The 25,756-nt window shown below is 38.6% G+C and overlaps 1 protein-coding gene across 1 annotated transcript in view; it reads right to left on the bottom strand.

Annotated features, from left to right (window-relative positions):
- ALDH1A2 (aldehyde dehydrogenase 1 family member A2) overlaps positions 1–25,756 on the bottom strand; it is an 88,765-nt gene that overhangs the window by 47,360 nt on the left and 15,649 nt on the right. The window contains exons 2-4 of the mRNA XM_045582193.1: positions 4,210–4,314; positions 3,914–4,054; positions 491–620 (exon numbers count right to left, since the gene is read on the bottom strand). Coding sequence (XP_045438149.1) covers positions 491–620; positions 3,914–4,054; positions 4,210–4,314 — 376 coding nt within the window. The remainder of the gene's footprint in view (positions 1–490; positions 621–3,913; positions 4,055–4,209; positions 4,315–25,756) is intronic.

Genomic DNA, 25,756 nt, shown 5'->3' with positions numbered 1-25,756 from the left:
GAAAAATATTTTTTCAAAAGAAATACGTCACCCATAATCTCACCACCAAGAGAAAACAACTGTTAACATTTTAGAGTATTTCCTTCCAAACAAATAGATCTTGCTGGCATGTTTCAGGAGGGAAAGAACTATGTCTTAATCTTCTCAGAATTTTCCCAGACTTCATCAAACCCGAGGCCTCTCCCCATCTCTGAACCTAACCTAGTCCAGTGCTGAGCACTCAGCAGCTGACAGACACATACCTATTCCTTGGCTCACTGATGTACTGATGGAAGTGACTTTACCCTGCACTTACATGCGAACTGTCTATGTGTAGAAACAGGGTCGTTATACGAGTGATGCAATTTGTTGGGTTCTTTGTTCAGTTCAATCTGCTAGAAGTGTGCTCATATCTGTGTTCTATGTGACTGCTGTTTTTGTTTGGTAATGAAAAGTGTGTTTCCTGTGGGGTCTTATGTTTCCTTTTTCAATGTACTCAGATTTCACATACCTACAGGAATGGTCATCCCGTGAATTTTATCAGCCCAGCCTGCGTAATACCGAAGGGTTTTGATGACCCCCTGCAAATCCACGTAAAAAGCTTGCAGGAACGGTTTGCCACCATTGAGGGATTCCATGGTCTGCAGGAAAAGAAATAAAGAAAACTTTCCAGTGATTTGCTAAATAATTTCTGGAGCAGAAGAAAAAAGAAAGCAATAGAACTCAGGTGAATATGGACAGTGAGGCATACCTGGTCAACTCTGATTTCTCAAATACAAAGATTTCAGTACTGCCATTTAGTTTAGTTTAGTTTCCAATAAAAATCACAACGAATATATCTGTGCATATTCTTGGGCTTGCGTGCTCCCAGTAATCATTATCCAAGTGCATAAACACAAGATTTCTTCAACTGGTGATAAACAGATACTCTCTAGTCAAACTTCTCTTATATAAGTGATCAGAGCTGGAGAGGGAGGGGGTCAGGGTCCATGCCAGTAATCTGAATCCACAAAGAGGAGCAGGGACACGGGGCTTTTATACAACTGATGAGAATATAAAACGTTTTCCACAGCTGCCAAGACCCCTGCTGAGGAATGGAATATCCACGGCGCACAGTGAGTTTATTTATTGCCACCAAATAAACAAGGTCTCCTCCAGGGAAGCTCAGGCTTTAACTACTTGGGGGCTGCTTTTTTGTAAATATTTATATTAGCAACCTTTATATATTGAGAGTTAAGTATCTGGTTCCTTTAATAAAAATAAAGATATAAGGCAGTTTTAGATTATAAATGCTATTATTTTAATCACATGTTTCTAAATGGTTAAATCAATAACAAAAAGAATTAGAAATGATTACACTGAGATTAGAAAAGAGTATTTTGACTTGAGAAATATTAACGGTGTTACAAGGTGAACAAATGAAATAAACAAACATGTTTAATCTCATGCCCTTTTCTATAAGGACATTTTATAAAACATAGTGGTATGAAAACTAAAATTGAAATGTTCTCCATCCCATAACATGAAAATGCTATTATTTACAGTGCAATTTATCCACCTACTGTATGTATAAGATGAAATTTATTTTAAAATATTGTGTTACTTAGCTTCTTTTTCTGAGTGACTTACTTTGCTTAGCATAATATTCTCAAGCTAAGAACCATATGATTTTGTTCCTATGTGGAATATAAAACTGAAACCCAAAGATACAAACAACAACATGGTGGTTACCACAGAGAGGTGGGTGGGAAGGTGGTAAAGGATATAGGGGGCCTAATACACAGTGATGGAGGATGATTTGACTTGAATGGTGGGCACATAATGCAATATGCAGATCATGTATCATAGACATGCACACTTGAAGCTTATATGATCCTATTAACCAATGTCACCTCAAAAACATAAATAAAATATCATGTTTCCTTTATTAAAGGAAATCAAATTACTTCCTAGCACTTTTTAGAATATTTATACATTCATGAGATGAGCATCATATTCTCCATGTCTAACATAGAGCCATCTATATAGCACAGAGTAGAACAGAGTCAATAATGACAATCCAGGCCACCTGAATGGTGCCTAGGAGCTACTGACACCAGCAAATCTGCCTGATAGCTGCCAGACTCGGTTTACTTTCAACTGTGTTTACTCGGATACAGTATTAACTTCCATTTCAGGCAGGAGCTCCCTCACATTCCAGAAGCTACCTCTTTTTAACACTCACTCTTCAGGGGACTTGGTAGGGTATAAAGTAAAAAAGCCATTCAAGTGTCATCACAGTGAGACGAATGTCAGAAAAAGAATGGCATTTGAATTTTATGACATGAAACTATAACAACAAAAATAAGCTGTATTGTCTTCTAGTACATATTGTTAACCTAATGTAAATATTGTATGTCTTTAACTTAATCAAGCTGACCCTTACAGACCCTCAGAGTACCTCCCTCCAACTATTTATATGCCAAGAACTGTGGTAGGGATTTTTTTAAGTCAAATATAATTTTTATTTTATTTTATTTTACACAGAGAAGAATTGAGAGGGATAGAGAGTTAGAAATATCGATGAGAGAGAAACATCAACCAGCTGTCGCTTGCACACCCCCTACTGGGGATGTGCCCACAACCAAGGTACATGCCCTTGACCGGAATCGAACCCTGGACCCTTCAGTCCGCAGGCCGACGTTCTATCCACTGAGCCAAACCGGTCTTGGCTAATTTTCACTCTCAAAAACATCTTATACCTTGGAATACCCTAAGCTATTCCAAAAAATTCAGTTTTTCATGATATTGATAGGCTAGTAAAAAAAAGAGAGAGAGAGAGAGAGAGAGAGAGAGAGAGAGAGAGAGAGAGAGAGAGAGGGAGAGAGAGAGAGAAACATGAGATAGGGCTTTTCAGAGTTGTTAATATGCTTGGTGTCTTTTGAATCTCCAAGAAGGAACCATTTCACCATGAACCATCTTTTTCACAATATGAATAAGCACCTCCTTGAAGGACCAGATTAGGAAATGGTTTTATAGATGAATAAATGTTACGTATAGCTAGCGTTCCAAACCCTCTCCATGAGGATGCACTTCTGTTTCCATACTCTGAGCAGATCCCTGAGTGGACTGGTGGGAGGGAGCGGCCATGGCAGGTGTGAACTGAGGAAGGGTACTGATGCCTGCCTCTCCCAAAGCAAGCCTCACGAGGACCTGTGTGCCCAAGTAGACAACAGGATCTAGCTTTCATGGTTTGGATAACCTGACTAAGCAAGGCATTCAAATATTAATTGATCAGTTGTGTGTCATCCACGTGGAGATCCCTTGTGTACAGAACCGGTATTTCCTAATGGTTCCAGCTTCCAAAAACTCTTTTCTCTAACAAAATTATTTTACTTTAAAAATAATTACTGACAGTAACAACAACAAAAACATTAAGAGAGGAAAATTCCTTATGTAAGAAAAAGACTGTTTTAGTGAAAGGAAGTAGCAGAAAGGGACTGAACAAAGGGGGCAGAAATGCACCAGGATTCATTTCCCATCATGTCCCATGCTCCTGAAGGAATCTCTTCAGTCAAGAGGAGTTAACTCTGGGGCATCAAAAACTGCCCTTTTGATTCTCCAATGAATCATTTGGTATTGGTTTTCTGCAAGCAGCATGGTGATGCTCCTGCTGCTTAACAGGGTGATTTTGTTTTGTTTGTGGAGGGCGGGAGGGAGGGAGGCAGGAAGCTAAGGTTTTGTTCTCCAGAATTAAGTGAGACACTCAGCTGGTCCTCCTCTTACCTCCCCCACCTGACGCAAAAGCCAAACATTTCTCGTTGTTCTTGTGTTACGAACACCGTGGCTTGTCCCCCAGGTCTGCTTCACACCATACTTTCATAAAGAGTGAGGAATCTGAATTTCAGTGGAAAGGTAAATTTGGGGTAAAGATGTGTTTGCTTAGGCTACTTACCGCAAGCACGGCCCTGTCCCGTTCCACCAAGTCTGCGAGCTTATCCAGCAGACGGCCTCTTTCAGAAGCATCCATCCTTCTCCACACGGAACCAAGAGAGAAAGCCAGGCGGGCTGCCTGCACCGCTTTGTCTATATCCGCCTGTTAGAGACAATGAATGGAGCACAACTGAAGCGAGACAACACCCCAGATAAAGGAAGAACCAACCACTCTCGTGAAAAAGGTGATGGGTGAATGTCAGGGATGGTGTCTGGAAAGTAATGTCATAGGGAGTCTTTTTTCTAAGAAGGACGTACCTTGTCTGCTTCTTGAACTTCACACACCTGTTCTCCCGTGGCTGGATTATAGACAGGGAACACTCTCCCGCTCTCGGAGTTCTGCCACTCGTTGTTAATAAAAATCTAAAGGAGTAGACAGCAGAATGGGCTTGGTGAGGCAAGTGACAAGCAAACTGTGACAGAAGTATCACAGTAAGCATACTCTATATGCTTTCAGCTATGCAAGTAAAGTACAGAATATAAAGAGTTGTAAGAGACCCCTAAACAGTATGCAATCCAGCTTCCCCCCCAATTCAGGAATTTCCTCTATACATTTTTTTTTTACCTCAATATCATCCAAAGATTAAATACAGTGAACCTGTGAGCCAGTGAAAGAGTCAAAGAGAAATGAAAGGACAGAGACTCATAAACATAGAAAACATACACTAGGGCTGAAAAAATATTTCTTGATCCATTGTCCAAGCTCTTGCCAATACACATAAGGAGTAAATTGTGGATTAAACTGACAGTGATCAAACCTTAGATCCTAGATTCTCTGTCAGAGGCAGAAGCGTCTTCACAGGGAAACTTGAAGGTGCTGAAATAAGCATTTACTTAATTTACAGTCAGATCCTAATCGAGCAACGACTCTGACCAAACTAACTAGTGAATCAAACAAGTTACAAGTTGAACCCAAGTGAGATTTCTTTCTCTTTGCTTGGTAGGTTACATGGCTTAGCAGAGGGAAAAGGTCTATAACTTTCAAATTTTTCAAGTTTCCTTATATAAAAAAAAATGAAGATTTTATTAAAATGGCAGAGACTAATGGTTTAAGAAATTATTTGAGTCAATTTCTCAGAAGATATTTATAAGACATGAGTTAAAAGAGAAGGGAAATAAATTTCAAAAATTTTTATTGCATTAACAAAGAAACCCAAATGAATAGTTATGACTATTAAAAGTCAAAGAATGCACAGAGGCATTCTCTGTACCATTAATGGCATGACAATGAAAGTTTCTGAACTTACGAGCCCATCAGTGGTAAACTGGCTTATTATTGCCTGCCATTTTAACAATCACAGATGAGGCGAAATGATTACAGAGTTATAATTTTAAATATTAGGTTCTATATTATTCCAAAGCTTTCCCTTTCCCTGGCTGTGATAAAACAATGAGCTTGTGTTGAAGAAGTTATCTTTTCCTAAAGGCTTTTTAAGATAAAGGGGGAAAAATATATCTGTATAGCACTTAATACAAATGTAGTAAACACAAATACAATGACCTTGTAATTTCATACATTTTAATATACAATTTATAAACATACTTAGTATCATGTACTCATTTATTCAATAAAGACTTAACTACCTCTAGCCACTGGAGCGGCAAAGATGTCTAAGAGTTCCAGCCTTCCAAGCAGCGTCTTACATAGTTTCTAGTAATTCATTAAAGACTTACAACACACCTAACAGCAGGATTTTATTATCTCTACAGAAAATGATTCAACAGAGGCCGGGAGGTTAAGAGTCCTAAGAAGCAGGTTCTCATGGTGGCTCTGAGTCAGTCTATTGCTCTTTCCACGATGCCATGGTTGCCAGGATTGCTCAGTCCAAAGAAACACAACTACTTAGCTGGTGTCTAAGCCTGAATTAGAGCTACAGTTCTTAGACTCCTGGTTTAGTTCTCTTTTCACTCCATTTAACAAATTTCCTAACAGTTCACAGCTGATCATATCTACATGTTCCTTTAAAGCACTATATGATCACACACAAAAATAAGAGGTTAATTTTATTAAGGATTCATAAGTACTGTATTATTATCAGAAATAAGGAACAAGGAGTCTTGCCAATAGTTATTCATTTTATCCATTATTTGTCTACTCTCAATCTTTGGAAAATCATCACGATCCAGTTTTAGTTTTTAAGATTCTTTGCTGAGCAGTTCTATTTGTAAGGATTGATATTTCATGACTTTTATTGTTTCATAGAGGTCTTTTAATTTGATCTAAAAGAAAAATTATTTGTTTTTAGTAGAATAAAATTTATTCTCTTACTATTTTCATTTAGGAGCATTGATCTTTTTATAAACCAAAGATATAATGTGGGATCTTAGTGATTTTTCCTAAATCTTGAAACATTTTGCTATTTCATCATCACTCATATTTCCAACTATGCTTAAAAGAAATCCTAAAAAAATAAGGAAACAAAAACATTACAGTACTGCCTAGAAATCTATATATATATATATAAAAGACTAAGTGACTGTCTAACCAACTGGCTGGCCAATACATCTGACACACACTGGCAATTTAAAAATAAATGTTGACTCATGCATGTATGATACATACAATATAAAGCTTTCACTGGCACCAATTGCACACATGTGTTTCAATCTGCCATTGTCAATTGTGAATTTGGTTGACCTATTATAGAGAAAGGGTGAATAGTGATATTAAAATATTTCTTCTAATTAATTTCCTTTAATGTGCACAAATCTGTGAAACAGGCCACTAGTGAAGAAATAAACACATCACCTTATTTCATCATCACTCACTTTTCTTACTGTGTTGTCCAAAGTAATGTATTATCTTTCAAAAGGGTATACAAAAATTGGGAGGAACCACCTCTGTCACATTCTTTTTAGCTTTTACTGAACATAGTTAAGAATTCAAATTGTTTCATTTCTGTCCATAATGGGAAAGAGAAGGAAATTTACAAGGACATTTCACAACTGTTAGATGAGTCAGAAGATGAGGACAGAGAGACAAAAACACTAGAGACTCTACTAATGAGGGTAAAATTGACTGAATGAGAAAAATCTTGGACTGAGTCTTTAGGATAAATAAATTTTCTCAAATTGAAAAATCAAAGAACAAACAATTTATAAACACAAAGAGGAATATGATATTTTAACCAGTCACTCATCAGGAAGGACTTAATCATTTATTATTTTGCAACAAGAACCTGGACCATCTTGTTTTGATAAAAGGACATGTAACAAGTGTTGTATCTTTTATTACATGTATAGATAAAAATTTACTTGCTATGATTCATAAATGGATAAATACTGAAGATAGCTGAATACACAAAGGTGATTTAAAGGACAGATATGATGTAAAAATTTAAAAAGTTAATTGGATTAATCAAATTTATGGTTTCAAAACTAAAAATAGTTTTCATAATTATGGCACAAAATTATGGCCATTCTCTTTTTACAAAATTATAAGCCTTTAAACTTTTTAATAGTATTACATTATATGCACATGTAAGAAAAAAACAGAAATAATATGCTATAACCTACCAGATGTGTATTTAAAATCTGAAATCAGTATTTATTACATGAATATTTCCCATTTCATACATGAAAACTGAGTGTATCAGTGCACTCAAAGGCCATTGCTTATTTCAGGCATATACACTTTCAAAACCAGAGAAATACAGAAGAAACTTTGGGTTGCTATGTTTCAATTATTTCATTGGTTTAGCTATCTGTTCATTTACTAATTTTTTTATAAAATAATTTAAAAAATTTTAAATATAGATTCCAGCCCTAGCTGGTTTGGCTCAGTGGATAGAGTGTCAGCTTGTGAACTGAAGGATCCGGGTTCGACCCCAGCCAAAGGCACATGCCTGGGTTGTGGGCTTGATCCCCAGTAGGGGGCGTGCAGGAGGCAATTGATCAATTATTCTCTCTCATTATTGATGTTTCTATCTTTCTTTTTCTCTCCCTTCCTCTCTGAAATCAATAAAAATATATATTTTTTTAAAAATTAAAAGAGTCCTTTGGGCCCAAATGGTAAATGTGATGACTATTTTTCCTGATATGACAAAGGTTAAAATATTTTATATTTCTACTGCATTACTATTTTTGTAGACCCTAATTTGTCTACAGTATAACCATTTAAAAACCTGTACGACAACTTTGTTGGTACACATGAAAGCAAATACCTCCACAATGCTTGAAGGTTTTCAGCTTCTCTGGGCCATTTCAAAAATTTTAAATGCTGTCTAACGTGTTCTTCTCTGACTAGACTCCTTGGAAAAATAGTTTATTTCAGGGTTGTAGCAGGGAAGCACAAAATGATCCTGAACTAGTGTGATACCAGAAATCAAGTACATGTTCAAAAACTGATGAGACATATTGAAAGGACAGGAGCCAACAAGAAGGGGCTACCCAAAGCCAACACTTTGAGATCATTTAAACAACAAAATAAGTAATAATATTAATGAATTCTATTTATATAATGAAAAAAAGCATCCAAGAGTCCATACTGATATAAAGATTTTACACGAATAAGTAAATAAATGAGGGATAAGGAAAAGCTCTTCTTCAAGTAGAATTCCAACTAACAACAGTGAAGGAATGATGGAATTAGATCATCACCATTTGTCAGACACCACAGTAATAACTGCTTCAGGCAAAAATCATCAACAGATGGTAAACTTCGTGGGCAAAAACATGATGAAAAATTGGGTGTTTGTGTAGTCTCCCTCAAGATATTTCTTAATTACAAAGGGAAAAACAGCCACTTTACATTGAAGAAACGGGACAGACACCACCTTAATCAATGATCGAAGTTAACGTCACCAATGATGGGACATATTGATAGCATGTGCTCCTTATGTGATACACTGGGGGCACAGTTCCTTCTGCAGTATTCTTACCCAAAAGGCATAACCTGAATTTAATCACGAGGAAATTATCAGACAAATCCAAATTAAAGTACATCCTACAAAAAAGTGGCCTTAATTTTTTTATCTTTTTCAAGAGCCAAGGTCATGAAAGACAAAGAAAGACTAAAACACCATTCTAAAATAAAAGACACTAATGAGTGTAAAAATAAATGAATCATGTAACTGTGGCCTGGCTCCTGGACCAGAAAAATATATATCATTGGGACAACTAGTGGGATTCGAGTAAGGTCTTTGGATTAGATCATGTATCCATGTTAATTTCCTGGGGAATCTGGGTGAAAGGTACATAGGGATTCTTTGCGCTATTTTTGAAAAATAAATTGGAAATTATTTCAAAATAAAAAGTGAAAAAAAGTATTGGTTAGAGTTGCCCTTTGGTGCCTACCTTTCATACTAGAAGCTACCAAAGCAAACATGTTAAATGAAATAATGAAGATTTAACATCTTTCTTTTCACAAAAGTTCATTCTTAAATGTGAGTTTGTGGAAAATAAAATAATTCAAGCTCTGCCTGAAAATATGGCCCAATGCTGCCAAAATTATTCTTTTAAATTTACAAATTATTTCCGTTAAAATACTTGTTAATAGTTGTATGAAAAACTAGAAAATTCTGCCTTGCATGGTATTGAATTTCAAAATAAGTATCAGGAAGATATAGCCTTTACTACTCTAGACCTTCGTGCAAGTAAAGATGTTTGACTCTAGCTAAGTTATTTGAGTTTTCTCAGTGTCTTCATCTGTAAAATATACAAAGATTGACACAACACATAACAATATATAATTCTACTAGAGGCCCGGTGCACAAAATTTATGCACAGGGCTGGGGGGGGGGGGGTGTCCCTCAGCCCAGCCTGCACACTCTCCAATCTGGGACCCCTCAAGGGATGTCTGACTGCCTACCAGGATTGGGCCTAAACGGACAGTCAGACATTCCTCTCACAATCCAGGACTGCTGGCTGCTGGCTCCCAACTGCTCACCTGCCTGCCTTCCTGATTGCCCCTAACAGCTTCTGCCTGCCAGTCTGATCACCTCCTAACCACTTCCATGCCAGTCTGATTGATGTCTAACTGCTCCCCTGCCAGCCTGTTTGCCCCCAACTTCCCTTTCTGCTGACCTGGTCACCCCTAACTGCCCTCCCCTGCAGGGTTGATCACCCCCAACTTCCCTCCCTTGAAGGCCTGGTGCCTCCCAACTGCTCTCCCGTGCTTGCCTGATCACCCCCAACTGCCTTCCTCTGCTGGCCATCTTGTGATGGCCATCTTGTGTCCACATGGGGGCAGCTATCTTGATCTTGTGTGTTGGAGTGATGGTCAATCTGCATGTTACTCTTTTATTAGATAGGATAGAGGTCTGGTGCATAGGTAGAAGACTGGCTGGTTTGCCCTGAAGGGTGCCCCAGATCAGGGTGGGGGCTTTCTGGTGTGTGGGGCAGCCTGGGCAAAGGGCCTGTGGTGCTTTGCAGGCTGGCCATGCATGACCCAAGTGGAGGCCCTGGTATTGAATTTATTTACCTTCTACAATTGAAATTGTGTAGCCTGGAGGGGAGCCAAGCCTTCTGCTTGCTCTGTGGCTGCCACAATTTCTGTTTGGATTTATTTACCTTCTATAATTGAAACTTTATAGCCTGAGGGGAGGCCTAGGCCAGGAAGGGCAGGTGGAAAGCTTGGCTTCTTCCATTGCCTGGGAAACCCAAGCCTTCCTCCTGCTCTCTGTGGCCACAGCCATCTTGGTTGGAGTTAATTTGCATAATTGCTCTCATTGGCTGGTGGGTGTGGCTGGTGGGTGTGGTGTGTGGGTGTGGCGTGTGGGTGTAGCAGGGATATGGTCAATTTGCATATTACTCTTTTATTAGCTAAGATTTTCTGTCCTACAATGGTGTTTATAAGAAGTCTACTATAAGTCTCTGATTATCATCTTTGTCAATGATTTTCCCTTTTATTATTTTCTTGTACAGTTTGTAATCATTGAGTATTTATTTTTTGTCCAATTTTTTTCTTTCTTGCTTGCTTTTTTTTATTGTCTAAAAATTTACATATGTTTCTTTTTTTAAAAATATATTTTATTGATTTTTCACAGAGAGGAAGAGAGAGGGATAGAGAGTTAGAACATCAATGAGAGAGAGTCATCGACCAGCTGCCTCTTGCACACCCCCTACTGGGGATGTGCCCGCAACCAAGGTACATGCCCTTGACCGGAATTGAACCCGGGACCTTTCAGTCCGCAAGCCAACACTCTATCCCACATGTGTCAAACACAAGGCCCATGGGCCAAATCCGTCCCGCCAGGCCTTGCAATGTGGCCCACACCGCGCTGTCATCACTGCACTCCGCTGCGTTTCCATCACAATGACAGTTTATGACTGTTCAGTAAACCATTCGGCCCGTGATTTAGGCTGGATTTTAGATTTTGGCCCCTTCTCTGATTGAGTTCGACACCCCTACTCTATCCACTGAGCCAAACCGGTGCCGGCTACATATGTTTCTTTTTTCCCCTGAGTGACCATCCCCCACCACCCAGCCATTCCTACCCCAGGTAAGCCCCTACTGCCCCAGTGTCTGTGTCCATTGGTTATGCTAATATGCATGCACACAAGTCCTTTGGTTGCTCTCTAACCACCCTCTCCCCTACCACTTGTCTCTGGATCTATTCTTGTTCATCAAATTATGTTGATCATTATATCCCATATATGAGTGAATCATGTTATATTTATCTTTATCAGACTTGCTTATTTTGCTTAGCATAATGCTCTCCAGTTCCATCCATGCTGTTGCAAATGGTAAAAGTTCTTTCTTTTTTATAGCAGCATAGTATTCCACTGTGTAGATATACCAAAATTGTTTAATCCACTCATCTGCTGATGGGCACTTAGGCTGTTTCCAAATCTTAGCTATCATAAGTTGTGCTGCTATGAACATGGGGGTACATATATACTTTCTGATTGGTGTTTCTGGTTTCCTAGGATATAGTCCTAGAAGTGTGATTACATTTTAAACTTTTTTTTAAATAAATCTTTATTGTTCATATTATTACAAATGTTCCTCTTCCCCCCCCCCCATTGCTCTCCTCCACCAGGTTCCCACCCCACCCTCTGCCCTTTCCCCACCCCCCATTGTCCTCATCCATAGGTGCACAGTTTATGTTCAGTCTCTTCCCACATCCTCCTCTCCCCTTTTTCTCAAGAATTGTCAGTTCACTCCCCTTCCATACCTCTGATTCTATTATATTCAACAGTTAATATTGTTCATCAGTTGTTGTTTTTTAATTTCCTTGGTTTTTAGATTCACTTGTTGATAGTTACGTGTTTTTTGTTCATAATTTTTATCTTTATTTACTTTCTCTTCTGAAAGAACCCCCTTCAGCAATTCATATAATTCTGGTTTGGTGGTGATGAACTCCTCTAGCTTTTTTTTTATTATTATTAATAAAGCTCTTTATCTGGCCTTCGATTCTGAGTGATAGCTTTGATGGGTAGATTATTTTTGGCTGTAGGTTCTTACTATTCATCACCTTGAATATTTCTTGCCATTCCCAACTGGCCTGCATGATTTCTGTTGAGAAATCAGCTGACAATAGTATAGGTGCTCCTTTATAGGTAACTATCTGCTTTGCTCTTGCTGCTTTTAATATTCTCTTTGTCTTTTGCTCTTGGAATTTTAATGATGATGTGTCTTGGTGTGGTCTTCTTTGGATTCCTTTTGTTTGGAGTTCTGTGTGCTTCCTGGACTTGTAAGTCTAATTCTTTCACCAGGTGGGGGAAGTTTTCTGTCACTATTTCTTTCAGTATGTTTTCAGTATCTTGCTCTCTCTCATCTTCTGGGACCTCTATAATTCTGATGTTGGTTCGCTTGAAGTTGTCCCAGAGGTTTCTTACATTATCTTCAACTTTCTGGATTCTCTTGCCTTCTTGCTTCTGCGGAGGAGTGTCTTCTGGCTCTTTATGTTCCAAATCTTTAACTTGATTAATCCTTCTATTATCCTTTTAATAGAAGCAGTAGTGATGGCCCCTGTTTTAATTCTGATATTATAATTTATGTCTTCTCTCTTTTTCTCTTTATTAGCCAGCCTAAATGTTTGGCAATTTTATCCATCTTTTCAAAGAACTACCTAGGGTTCCACTGATTTTATCTATTCTTTTCCTGTTTTCAATTTCACTGATTTCTGCTTGCTTTAGTTTTATATTGCTCTTCTTTTTTTTAAATGTACTTTTTTATTGATTTCAGATAGAGGAAGGGAGAGAAAAAGAGGGATAGAAACATCAATGATGAGAGAATCATCAATCAGCCACCTCCTGAACACTCCCTACTGGGGATGGAGCCCACAACCTGTGCACATGCCTTGACCAGGAATCCAACCATAGCCTCCTGGTTCATTGGTCAACAACACTCAACCACTAAGTCACAATGGCCAGGCTTGCTCTTCATTTTTTTCCCCCCTAAGATAGAGCTTAAAAGTATTTCTTATTTTATAATATATGTATTCAAAACTATACATATCCCTTAAAATACTGTTTTCACTGTATCCCTTAAATTGTGTTAAGTTCTACTTTCATTTAGTAAAATACTTCTAATTTCTCTTGAGTCTTAGAAATGTGTTGCTAATCTCCAAATATTTGAGGATTTTCCAGCTATCTTAATGTTACTAATTTCCAATTCAATTCCATTATGGTCTGAGAGTACATTTTTTATATAACTTGTACTTTTTTAAAGATGTGTTAAAGTGTGTTTATGGCCCAGAATTGCTTTATCTTGCTAACTGCTCCATGTGAACTTGAGAAGAATTTGTATTCTGTTGTTGTTGAGTGAACTGGTATGGGCATTTGTTTCTAGAAAGAAAAAAACAGTTTTTGCATTTTCTTTCAACTCCTTGATTCATTTTCAGATCTGTTCTTATAACTAATCAATACATTAATGTATGTAAGGACAGATGTTCTCACTATTCCTATCTAATATTGTAATATAATAGTATTTGTTATTCTACCATGTAATAAAGCAAGAAAAAGAACTAAAACCCCTAAAGATTGAAAGTAAAATAAGTAATATGGTCTTTATTTTCAGATGACATGATGATCTGTGTAAAAACTCCTTAAAAATATATATAATAGAAATATAAATTTAGCAAAGTTTTAGGATACAAAACCATTATACTATTAACAAATCATTGGAAAATGACATTTAAATATATGTATTTACACATATACACACACATAAATTCATCCAAGATCTAGTTGCATGTGGCAGAAGCCTTTAGAGCAAGGGTGGGGAACCTCTTTTCTGCCAAGGGCCATTTGGATATTTATAACATTATTCATGGGCCATGCAAAATTATCAACTTAAAAACTAGCCAAACATTTAATTAACTCACCTCTAATGCCTTAGCAGGGCCAGAACAAAAGATTTCACTGGCCTTATATAGCCCGCAGTCTGGATGTTCCCCACCCCTGCTTTAGAGTATATAGTTTACTATAATGCTAGATGTGGAAATCCTGAGGAGCAACTTTTGGCAGCCAGCACCTATTAACCTTTTAAATTATGCAAATTTAAATAATAATATCAAAGAGAGTCTAAAGAATAGTTATGGCTCTTAGTTGTGATGCAACCATTTCATAAAATTCACAAAACTTCTTCCCACATCCTCCTTTCTGAAACAGGCTGACAGAACAAAAATAGTGTGAGTTGCAACAAAGAGGGAAAGGAATAGCTGAGCAGAAATTTGATTTCACAGAAAAGGCTACAAAATGTTTATTAAAGGTCTATTGTCAACACAGAGTTGTTTGTAGGGCCTACTGAAAATCCACAGAAGACCTGTCCTCTGATGTCCTCAAGCTGATAATCATGTTTCACAGACAAGATTACTTTCAGGAAAGTTAAATAATGCAAGACACTGTATGATTTAGTGCTAAGATGATTGGTGGAGATAAGCACTGCAGGGAGTACTCTTCTGAGAAGGAAAATATCGGTGTGGGCTGACATGTTAGAACACTTCAGGGAAACAAGAAATGAGGAGGGAGTATGACCTGGGGTAGGGAATGGATAAGGTAAAAGAAAGAAACTCTATCCCTAATAAAATGATTCAGCTGGCCTGATCAGCCCTGCTTCCATAACGTTAGTTCCTTTCTGAAGATGATCTGATAGCCTGTTTTAAGGAGTGTGGCAGAGAAAGAAGATAATTGAAATTTAGCTTCTCTCCTTCCCTCCCCAAAGTCCCAACACCCAACAGCAGTCCCAGGGGCTGAGCGGCCCCTGTGGCACTAGCCTCTAGCACAGCATTGGCCTGCAGGTAAGCAGGGTGGCTTCAGACAAGCAGGACCCAGAAATCATGGAAATCCAGAGTCCATAGATAGGTCAAAAACTCATAAAGCTTGTCCAACGAAGTCATAGAAATGAAGACACAGGAAAAAGAGAAAAATGTCAAATATGTTATAAATTAACCACATTCAGAATGAGCAATGATTAAAGGGAATGAAAAATGCCATACAGGAAACAGGAAGAGGAGACTTTTAAAAGACAAGGACAATGAATATTTAAAAATAGTATTAGAAAACAAATACTTATTTTAAAAATATATGGTTCTGTTAAAATAGAAGAGACTGAGAAAAATAAGCCTTATTACTGCAAATTGAGAAACAATGAATTGACAAAGAAAACAAGGATGAAGGGAGGGTGGAGGAACAGGGAGAGGGTATGACGGGGGGGGGGGGGGGGGGGGGGGGAAACAGAAAGAGATAGAACTCATTTCCCAGGAAAGTTCAGGCATTCAATATTTTCAACTATTCATTGCTAAATCACCAGTTTTCTTTTCTTTCTATCATCATGAAAATACAGTTAGAAAAAGCATTAAAGCAAGACCAGCCAGAAAACATACATAGCCTGTATGCAGAACAATCTGATAGCCACAGACTGTCAGAATCCCACTATTTGCAGGAATGTATCATGCTGCTGGTTTTGGTCTATTTCTGCATTTTGCTAGTATCCCCACACAATAGAGAAGGAATTTGATGTAGGGGAAGTGTGGTGTTCTTGGTAGCACAATCCTGATATTCATAAGTATCTACTTGGGCCAAATGGTTCTCAGAAGCCATACAAAGAAATGCAGAAATAAAGACAAGGAGTCCCTGGCAATCAGTAGGGACTTTTTGTTTTATGAAGTCCAGTCTAAACAAAGCTGAACTCATGAGCATATGTCTCTCTTAAGATATGGGGTTTCCATGGTCTCTTCCTAGTAACACCCTCCCTTCCCTTCTTCCCTTTCTTTCTTATCTCCTTCTACAGTTTTTACTGAGTATCTGCTCTCTTCTAGGCATTGTACCTGCTGGTGTCTCCCTAGATTTGTACCTGTACTTTCTTTTCCATGCTGAGCAAAGTATGTCTTTCGGGCTAAATATACCTGCCTGGCTCCAGTATATGATTCCTGGAGTACAAGAGGGCTAAAGGGGTTCCTGTGCCAGTCATCCCAAAAGAAAAAGGTTCCTGCTTCCATGTAGAGCATCAAAACACCCCCAAATCATTTTGTAAGAGAAAAAAAAACACACACAACACGTAATTCCCATGACTGATTCACTTGTAGAAAACAGAGCAAGCTGAAACAAACTCAATTATGTGTAATCAGGGTACCAACCTATGTACAGTCCCATGACGCCCGTGTCTGAGAAAGCCATCAATATCTGCTTTAGGAAAAGTAGTAAGAAACAGCCAAGCAGCCTTGACCAAGTCATGCCGAATTACAGCAATCGTTACCCTATTGAAGCAACATGGCATTAGAGCCAAGTACACACCATTGTCAGTTGTGACATGTTCCCACACTGGAAGAAACTATACATGCCATCAGTGTTGTGGCAGAAGGCAATGGGAGTTGCTACTGGTAATGGTTAATATTCATTCCTTCCTGTTCCACTTTCTATAAACAAGGTAATGCCTATACAAGCTCATTACTGTAAACTGAGCACATTTAAATTGGCAGTAAAACCAGAGTATTTACTCTAGTGCACATATAAAGTGCCTCATCCAATGTTTTGGAAATGTTTCAAGTTTTGAAACCAAGCAGCTGGCAGCTTTACAAGCCAAACCTTACACTTAAATCACTCACTCTGGAGAGTTTTTGGGTGTCCCGTGTCAGGTAGTACCAGTCGGCAGACATTCATTCCCCCACCCCTTGGATTCTTTTGCAATAAATTTGCATTCACAGGGCTCTTATAATTCTTCCAGCACCGCAGACTCCAATGGCTGTTGATTAAATGTATGTATCCCATGCATTTAATCTGACTTTCATTATGGCCACTTCGTAAAAACGCCACACTGGACAAGCGATGACACATGGCAAGAAGCTGGAATCCCTGCAAAGCCTCAGATTAGGGTTTTTCCCCTCCTTTATTAATAGTGACCATTTTGTGGCCTAGCTCTAAATCAGCAAAAGTATTTGACAGCAAATGGTCCTATCTAGGGGGTTATATATAGCCCGTCCTAAACACCAGATGAAAAAAGGGATAACCCGGGAAGGGAAGGGCTCATTTCATGTAAATCATGTTACAAATTGGACAACACCCAGAGAGTTCATTGTTCAACCTCAATTGTGAGGGCCATTCCCATTACTATTCCCCTAGAATCGATGTTAATTAAGGCGGACTGAGACCATAAATCAGCCTGGGAGTTTTACAATGTAATTCAGCATTAAGCATATATATTTATATGAAAAGTAACTGATTAACCACGAGAGTTTTTCCAGAAGTTGCTGGGGCCCTTTCTTTATAATAAAGACATGTCACCTTTCGTTTTTGTGAAGAGAGGCAATGAAAGAAATATTATATTCTAGAAAGGTGTATTAAAGCTGGCAAGTCCTCTGAGTACTGATGATTGGGGAAAAGGGAAGAGCTGAAAGGAGAGCGGGGGGGAAAAAGAAAGGAGGATGAGTCACATGTGAAAGGGGAGGCAGTTGGCATCTTTATTCTATCTCCCTAGAAGTCATTAATTCTTCCTTCATTCACAATCACTTCTTATGCACCTACTGTATGTTAGACACTCTGCTAGGCACTAAAGGACACAGAAATAAGTAAGAATCGGCCCCTGTCCTTGAAATAAATGTTTAGCACTGTGGTGGGAAGGCCAACACAATAACAGCTCTAATAATATGATGTGGTCACAAGGTTCAAAAGTATTTATGGAATACCCACTATGAATATGCTCCAAAGATCACCTATTTTTATATTCTAATCTTATAAAACACTATCCAGGGAATCTGTGCGCCTCAGAGAAATCCAGCCAAAGAACCACACCAGCCTGACGGGAGGAGGAGGTGAAGTGCTGTGTTCTAGTCTTGGCTTCTCACAAGTTGTCCTGCAGGTTTCTCACCAAACCTCCCAGCTTCCCCAGCCCTGCTTCTCTGTCTATGAGAGAAATGAACTTGGTAACCAAAGGCAGGCACAAGTCTTCTGTCCAGCCCCTGGGCAGATGTGGATAATTGACCCTGACACTTCCCAGTTGAATACTTTCAACTTGGCACTTTAGAAAGCTGCTACCAGATGGGGAAGATGCGCCACCTGAAGACTACTTAGTTCTAATGCTGGGTAGCTAAGGTACTGTCCATAGAGCACATGTGGCCACCAGTGGGCGCTCCATAAGAAAGTTGACCCGAAGCTCTATGACACTAGGTTTGTCTGCTCCTTCTCTAACCACGTGAATAACATACCTCCATGCCCACAGCGGAGTCTGTCCTCCCATTTGTCTGTCTGTCTGTCCTGCCTCCTTTTCCAATTCTGTCTAGTACTTGATCACACAACTTATGTACTAGGAAGATACCATTTGAAAAGAGAAAGTTCGCTGGAAAACAAGCATTTAAAAACCTATGCAAAGTAATCACCAAGAGCAACTGGAATCCTCCCAGGTCACACACACACACACACCCAAAAAAACAAAACAAAACAAAACAACAAAACAAAAAAACTGGTTTTAGTTTCTTGTTTTGAAACTATGGAGTATGTTCAGATCATATTTTAAAGCCAAGGATTATTAAAGCACTATTTTATTTTATTTATTTTTACTTATTTTGTTAACCCTCACCTAAGGATATTTTTCTTTTTCTTCTTTTTTTTAAGAGAGAATGGAAGGGAGCGGGAAAGCCATAGAAAGATAGGTGCCTTTGGCTGGAATCGAACCAGAGACCCTTCAGTCCACAGGCCGACATTCTAACTACTGTGCAAAACTGTTAGGCCCTAAAGCACTATTTTAAAATGCACCAATGAATACCTTTTTCTTGTTCTAAATATAGTGGAGGCCACTTTATTCACAGAGCTGGAAGGGACCTTCACTATATGCAAATGGAAAGTGTTATATAAACTTGTCAAAAACCCAGCGACTGGGACGAGGTCACACACCCCACTAGTGGCAGAACCCCCACATCCTGATTGGAAACCCCCACATCCTGATTCGCATCCCAGCGATTTTTCTAAATTTAATTTCTGCTGAGGTTTCCTTAGAAAGCAGATCTGACGGCTGGCCGGGGACTATGAGCAATCCCCACTGCATCTCTTTCACTGTGTTCCCTAAAAATTATTCAGCACAAGGAATTTTGCTTCGTTCCCTTTTGCTTTCAGCATAATCAACACAGGTGACTGCAAAATAATTCTCATTTCCTTTCTTGAAAGCAAAGTGTGCTAGGGACGACGTGGTGATTTACATTCCTGTTGTGATTCTGCTTGGAGGGGAAGCCCTGGGACAGGCTGCTGTCTCCCAGATGCTGAGGCAGGACCTCTGCCAGACTACTGTGAGCCTCGGGTAGGAAGTCAGTTCCCTGGGCCCTAGAAAGATCGGTTCTGTGCTCTAACAGGGGCTATAGCGGAGGGTCCAGGAAAGGGACGTCAGACCCTGTCCTAATGACTCTTTCCAGGAGGGTTGGTTTTGGTTGAGCAGAGAATAGAGGGACTGGCCAACCTGGGCTGATTTAGGAGCTGATCACAATTGTACTGCATCAAAGTGACTCCTTTTCCCTATGTTCCTTTCTCTGCAGAATCCAGGTATCCAAGGCTGAATAAGAAAAGGGCATCCAATGCCAAAGTCTTTATAAAATGGTCACAGATGTTTGGCTCAGTTACTTCTCCCAGCTAAGGGAATTAAAACAAAAATTCATAATGGCACTTTATTAGGACACTCCATACAGGCATTTGGGGGGGGGGGGGGGGGGGGGGGACGACTGTGAGTACAATTTCCTTTTATAAATATTTCATAGCATCCTAGATTCTGGGCACCTGGGCAGGAAATGTCATATATTTCTCCATCTGAGAAGTTTTATTCCCTTTCTGGTGGAATGCTTTTACGAACTGTAACAAGCACAATACTCTACTGCAGCAACAGCTTTCTGTCGAACAAAAGCGTCTCTTCCCAAACCTGTCAGGCATTATGTCTATTTCATAGTGTCCAAGAAAGGAGGTCTGAAATATGAATGGGGTACATGGTGTATCCCCTGATTAAAACAACAAAGATCATAAAGTTGGGCTTTTTGACCCATTCAAGGTGACTGGGCTAGTTTATTTATTTATTTTTTTTCCAAAAGAGACCATCAGAATAACAAAGTAACATGCAAATCTATTCTCCCCAAGACAAGCGTAGAGACTGAAGTTGCTTAATTTAATCAATCATGAAAGGTCAGTGTCACGAGGGTTATGTGTATGCATGTAAAACCAAGTATGGAAATTCACTGAGGAATGAGGTGATTAATTTAGCCTTTATATTTCTTATAGAACAAACTAGATGGAGATACTAGAGCTGAAAGATGTCCATTTAAACACATCTGCTTATGTAATCCTGAAAGATCTTAGACTCTCCCACTCTCACCTTTGTAAAAACGAGGTGGGAGGGGGAAAGGCAGATGCACATTTAGGGAGATAACATGTGACTGTGCCTAAGTCTTCGCTGGCTGAAGTGGAAGTTTCTCCCTTTCCTATGTTCCTTGAAGAAAGACCTCCTGGCTTCATGTGATTTCCCCCACATTCTGACATGTAATCAGTGTTCAAAAATAAATAAATAAATAAGAGATAGTACTGGAGAAAGAAGTGAAGATGGAATAAGGAACTCAGATTGACTGATATCAGGGATCTGATTCATCTAAAAGTGGCTTTAAGGTGTTTTATAAATCTCAGCAATGACTTGGATAAAGATTCAAAACCATGAAGCTTTGCCATGCAAGCCAAGCCACATCATTTGGCCACTTTTGCAGCCAGAAGGTAATCCAGGACAAGTCAGGCTTACCACACTTTTCCTTGGCCCACTGCAAAGCGTCCCTGACTACAGAGAGAGGCTGCCATGGATTTTCTAACTGGGGAATCTAAACCCCTGAGGAATTCTCAAAGCAGCAGGCATTAATGGCAGTTAGGTGTAGATAATTTCCTATCCTCAATGAATCTTTGACATAAAGCTGCCATGTTTTATTTCAGTAATAAAATGTTTTGTTATTTTAATAGTAAATGCTTACAAGTGATTTGTATTAAACCCTGAAGTAGACTGTGCCTTGGAGAGCTGAATTTTACTCACCTTGCCATTAAACTGCTTTTGGTTCATCAAAGGAAAATACCAGATAGCAAACCAATAACCACATTGATCTATTTATAGAAAAAAGCTCAATTCATTTTAAGTAAGCAGAACAAAGAAGTAGTTTGAGGATTTGTCATATGTTGGCTATCTCCTTTTACATGATTGGTCCATTGTTTCTACAGATGTACTTCAGGATTTATACACAATGAAGAATAGACAGCACTATCATTTAACTATTATGAAATTAAATGTCTATTGTTATAAAAATAGTCGTATTGATGATCACTTCAGTATGCTACTCTGCAAAGTAACATATACTTGAATATTATAATCAAAGGTAATAAGAGTATTTTTAACTTGATTGAGGAAATCTTCACCTTATTTTACTTCTAATTAACAGATTATCTGTATAAAGTAAAATGATGAAGCAAATGATCAGATCAGTTATGAAGGGATGTCCTCCTATTGAAATATCTAGATCAGTAGAGCAAAAGTGGTTCGGTTGACATCCATTCTTCACTCTGCTTCACGCCAAAACATCTGGCTAAAAAGTGAAAAACCACCCAAATGGCATTGTATAGGAAAACACCTAGATGATTGATTGCATTTTTTACTTTAAAGTCAATGTTTTGATATTATAGAGCCATAACCTTTGTTCAATAGGTGTAATCTTTTACTGGTAAAACAAAACAAAACAAAATAAAAAACATGAATTTACAAAACTTGTTTTGACAAAGACTAATTTATTAGTTCTAATTTTAAATCAATGAACAATTTTAAATATTGGACCCAATATTGTACGCCCTGAACCCCTCCTATCCTGAGTCTTGGGCTGAAAGGCAGGAAAAAAAAAAAAAAAAAAAAAAAAAAAAAAAAAGACTTCACTAGAAAAAAAACTGCAAAGTAGACTTTCAAAGTATTTAGACAGCCCAAGGTCAAAAGAAGTAAGAAACTAGAGGCAACATTTTAAAAGAGCTTTAAATATTAATCTAAAGTGATTGTGCCAGAACAGAATATTTTAAAATAAATGTTGTATGCCCAACATATTATACTAATGTGCAATGATGACACAAATTGTGTGGAGTTGTAAACAAATGAGTTAGGACATTAGCAGTTAGTTAGGTAGCGAAGATCCACTCAGCTCCTGCCATATACATCTAACCTCAAGATCTGCTGCTGAAAGTGAAAGGACACTGATGAGAGTACAAAGACAAAAGGTCATTAGTCATGTTCCCCAGAGGACAGTTCAGTTTGGCCAGCCTTTCGGGGGACAAATAAACTAGGAGGTGATGTAAGGGGGTGTGGGGGGTGGGGGGAGTAGCTGGCCTGCTTCCCAGAATGAGGCCTCTTGGATCTTTCAGATAGAGAACTTTGGGGTAATTCTAGGGGCTAGTGGTACAAATTAGGGCAGACCTAGTGTTCCCTTTGACTCAGGATTCCAAGCCTTGTGGTAGGATGTCTCTATCATAGACCTAAACTGCCCGATTTTCCCGTCTCCTGGGTTTGACTAGCACCTAGATTGAATCTCATAAAGGTCTTTGGGTCTTCTTCAACCACAAATGTGGACAAAGGTGTCCTAAAGTCAAATTCTGCCTCCCTATTGCTTTCATATGATTTCTTAATGGGTCCGATTCCTACATGTATAAAGATTACTAGATGGTATGCCTTGAATGTGTCACTTAAACTTCCTGTGGCTCAATTTTGTCATCTGTAAAATAATAAAACCATGTCATCCAGTTCATGAAGATTAAATAAGGTACCTGATTACTAAAAAACCTGGCATAGTGTGCACTCAAACTTTTAACTGATTCTAATTCTGAATGTAAGCAATCAATTCAGGCAATTTAGTGGTGCTGTTAAAGCTAGTCACTCCTTGTTCTGTGTTTGCTTACTCATTCATTTATTCTTCTCTCTATGGCTAGTAACTAAGACCTGTCTGCCAAACCATCAGAGGCCCGTGGGGCAAAAGGATGGGGGGAGAAGGTAAGGACTGTGAAGGCCATCCAAGCCATTAACTGGTCCCCTGGAATTTCTGATTGCTACCCTTTGCTGCTGGCCATGAAGACAGGCTGGAGCAGGCTGATTCAAACAGAGCGGAGTGGCCTGCTCTAGAGGGGCTGTGCCGGGTGTGGGAAACGTGCTTTAAGAAGAGGAAACTGGGAAAGGGCTTTGGCTCTCTCTGGTCCTTCTTAAGAAAACCTCATGTAACATGATTTCTTTTTGTCTTGGGCTTGGAAACAAATGTTCCTTTGCCTATCTTCCCCAGGTTTAATTAGTCTTCTGTCTTTCTCAGAATTCAGCCTGTTCATTTGCAAATGGGACACATCAGAAAGGCTAGTGAGGGTGGGTGTGGGTGTTGGGGGAGAGGGGGTAGAGGCTGAAGTGTTTGTTTTCAAAGCCACAGGGGTCCCCATTTGAAAAAGCACCCAGCTTATCTCATGTTTTTGTTTGTATGATTTTGAATTAAAAGGTTGGAGCAATTCATTTAGGAGATTAAGCTGTCTTTACAATGGGCCTAGTTGACCTATTTATTCACTAGTATTGCTAGGGTCAAAAAAAAAAAAAGTCTACTACACTCTTCTTTATTCAAGTGCAACAATTTTAAAGGATTCCTTTGGTCTTTTATATTTATTGCCAATTAATTTTACATTAAAATTGTTTATTTGCTGGTCACAAATAAAAGTCACAAACCATGTGTATAACAGTTTAGGGTACCAGTTTTAGCAAACAAAAATACAGGATGTGCAGTTAAATAAGAACTCCAGAAAAGCAATGAATTAAACTTCAGTATAAGTATATCCCAAATCACGGGCAAGTCATGGGAAATACTTATACTTTTTAGTTATTCAGTAGTTTCCTAAAATTCTAATTTAACTAGATGCTGTACATTTTATCTGAAACCCTACCAAGTTTTCATGGATGTTTATGTGTTCCAAGGATGCCAAGTAAAAACTAGGAGAAATTCCATTTCATTATTATACTTACACTTGCTCCCTGCAGAGCTGAAGTAGTTCATCAGTCAAAATAATCCTCAATTTATAAACAGATAAACTGATAGATGCCTCAGGAAATCAAGTGATTTTTGACTACAGGATGAGATCTAGTTCTGACCACTAAAGCCCATTCCATTTATGGTAATGAATCATATTTATGGCCATCTCATTAAGAAAAGAAAAAGTAAAACACGAAAGGGACAACTTGAGTCTTCAGTTAAATTACAAGTTAATGTCATGACCTACTACATTGAAAGGCCAATACCATCTTTCATTTATGTTCCAAAGCAAACATCCTGTGCAGAGAGGGCTGGAACACCCCAGAGCACATCCTAGGGTTGAAGAGGCCTTTGAACCAATAAATAAGTGATTTCTCCACAGGAGACTAAACATTTGTTTGTCATAATAACAAAAAGCAAGCTGAATTTCATGTAGCACTATCATTCTCATGTATTTGTTGATACTATGAGGAGAGGGAGTGTTAACTTGTTTCTCAATTAAAATTAAAATGTTTGCTCTTGACTCAAATCTTAGCAAATATTTTCAAACATACTTATACCTATTTTGTAATTAAATGATTACATTCTTCCTCTTTGCTCTTGGTCATCACAAATATGCAAAAAGGGTGCCTTCCCTTACCCCAGAATTATATTATAATATTTGTAATCATTCACTCCAAAAGGCCCCTAGTTAAAAAATGTGATGTTGAACTAAAAAGTCTAATTGCACATAACTTATAGAGTCAACTTCATTACCTTAAATTTATATCTAATATTTTTTTGGTGGGGGAGGGGGGCTTTGTTGTTGTTGTTGTTGTTGACCTCAAAGGACCTTAATTTATTTATTTATTTTTTTATAGGCACCTTCCCAGAAAATAAAATAAAAAAGAAGAAGAAAAGGAGACATTGGGCTCAAATGAAGCTTCAAATATTTGGTCAAGAAATGCCTATTTGCCATGTAAATAAAATAATTAAAAAGTCTTGCAAAGACTTGATTTTGAAACAAACCTCATGTTGGAGGTAAGTCTTGCTAAGAAACGCCACTGAAAGCTGCCATTTGACCCGGAATTCCTTTACAAGAAAAACTCACCATCACTACATGTGAGACCTGTATGAGAAACTGCCGGAATGTCAACTTCATTCACAGTGGCCCCATATGGCCTGATCACTCTCCCTGGCATGATAAATCACTGGCAGGATCCTTACCTTCCTACGTTTGATCTCTGCTCAGCAAGATGTGGTTTTGATGTGAAGAACTCCAGATCTCTTAGGTCAGAGACAAATAGCAGTGGCACTGACCTGCAAAGTGCTAAGTCTCTATTAGACTCAAGTGAAGTGCTGTAAGTTTCTGACAAGTCCCGTCCCCCACCCCCCCACCCCCACCCCAC

The sequence above is a fragment of the Pipistrellus kuhlii genome, unplaced genomic scaffold (assembly GCF_014108245.1).
Source record: "Pipistrellus kuhlii isolate mPipKuh1 unplaced genomic scaffold, mPipKuh1.p scaffold_m20_p_1, whole genome shotgun sequence".
Taxonomy (NCBI): domain Eukaryota; kingdom Metazoa; phylum Chordata; class Mammalia; order Chiroptera; family Vespertilionidae; genus Pipistrellus; species Pipistrellus kuhlii.
This window is presented reverse-complemented; position numbering and strand designations above follow the sequence as displayed.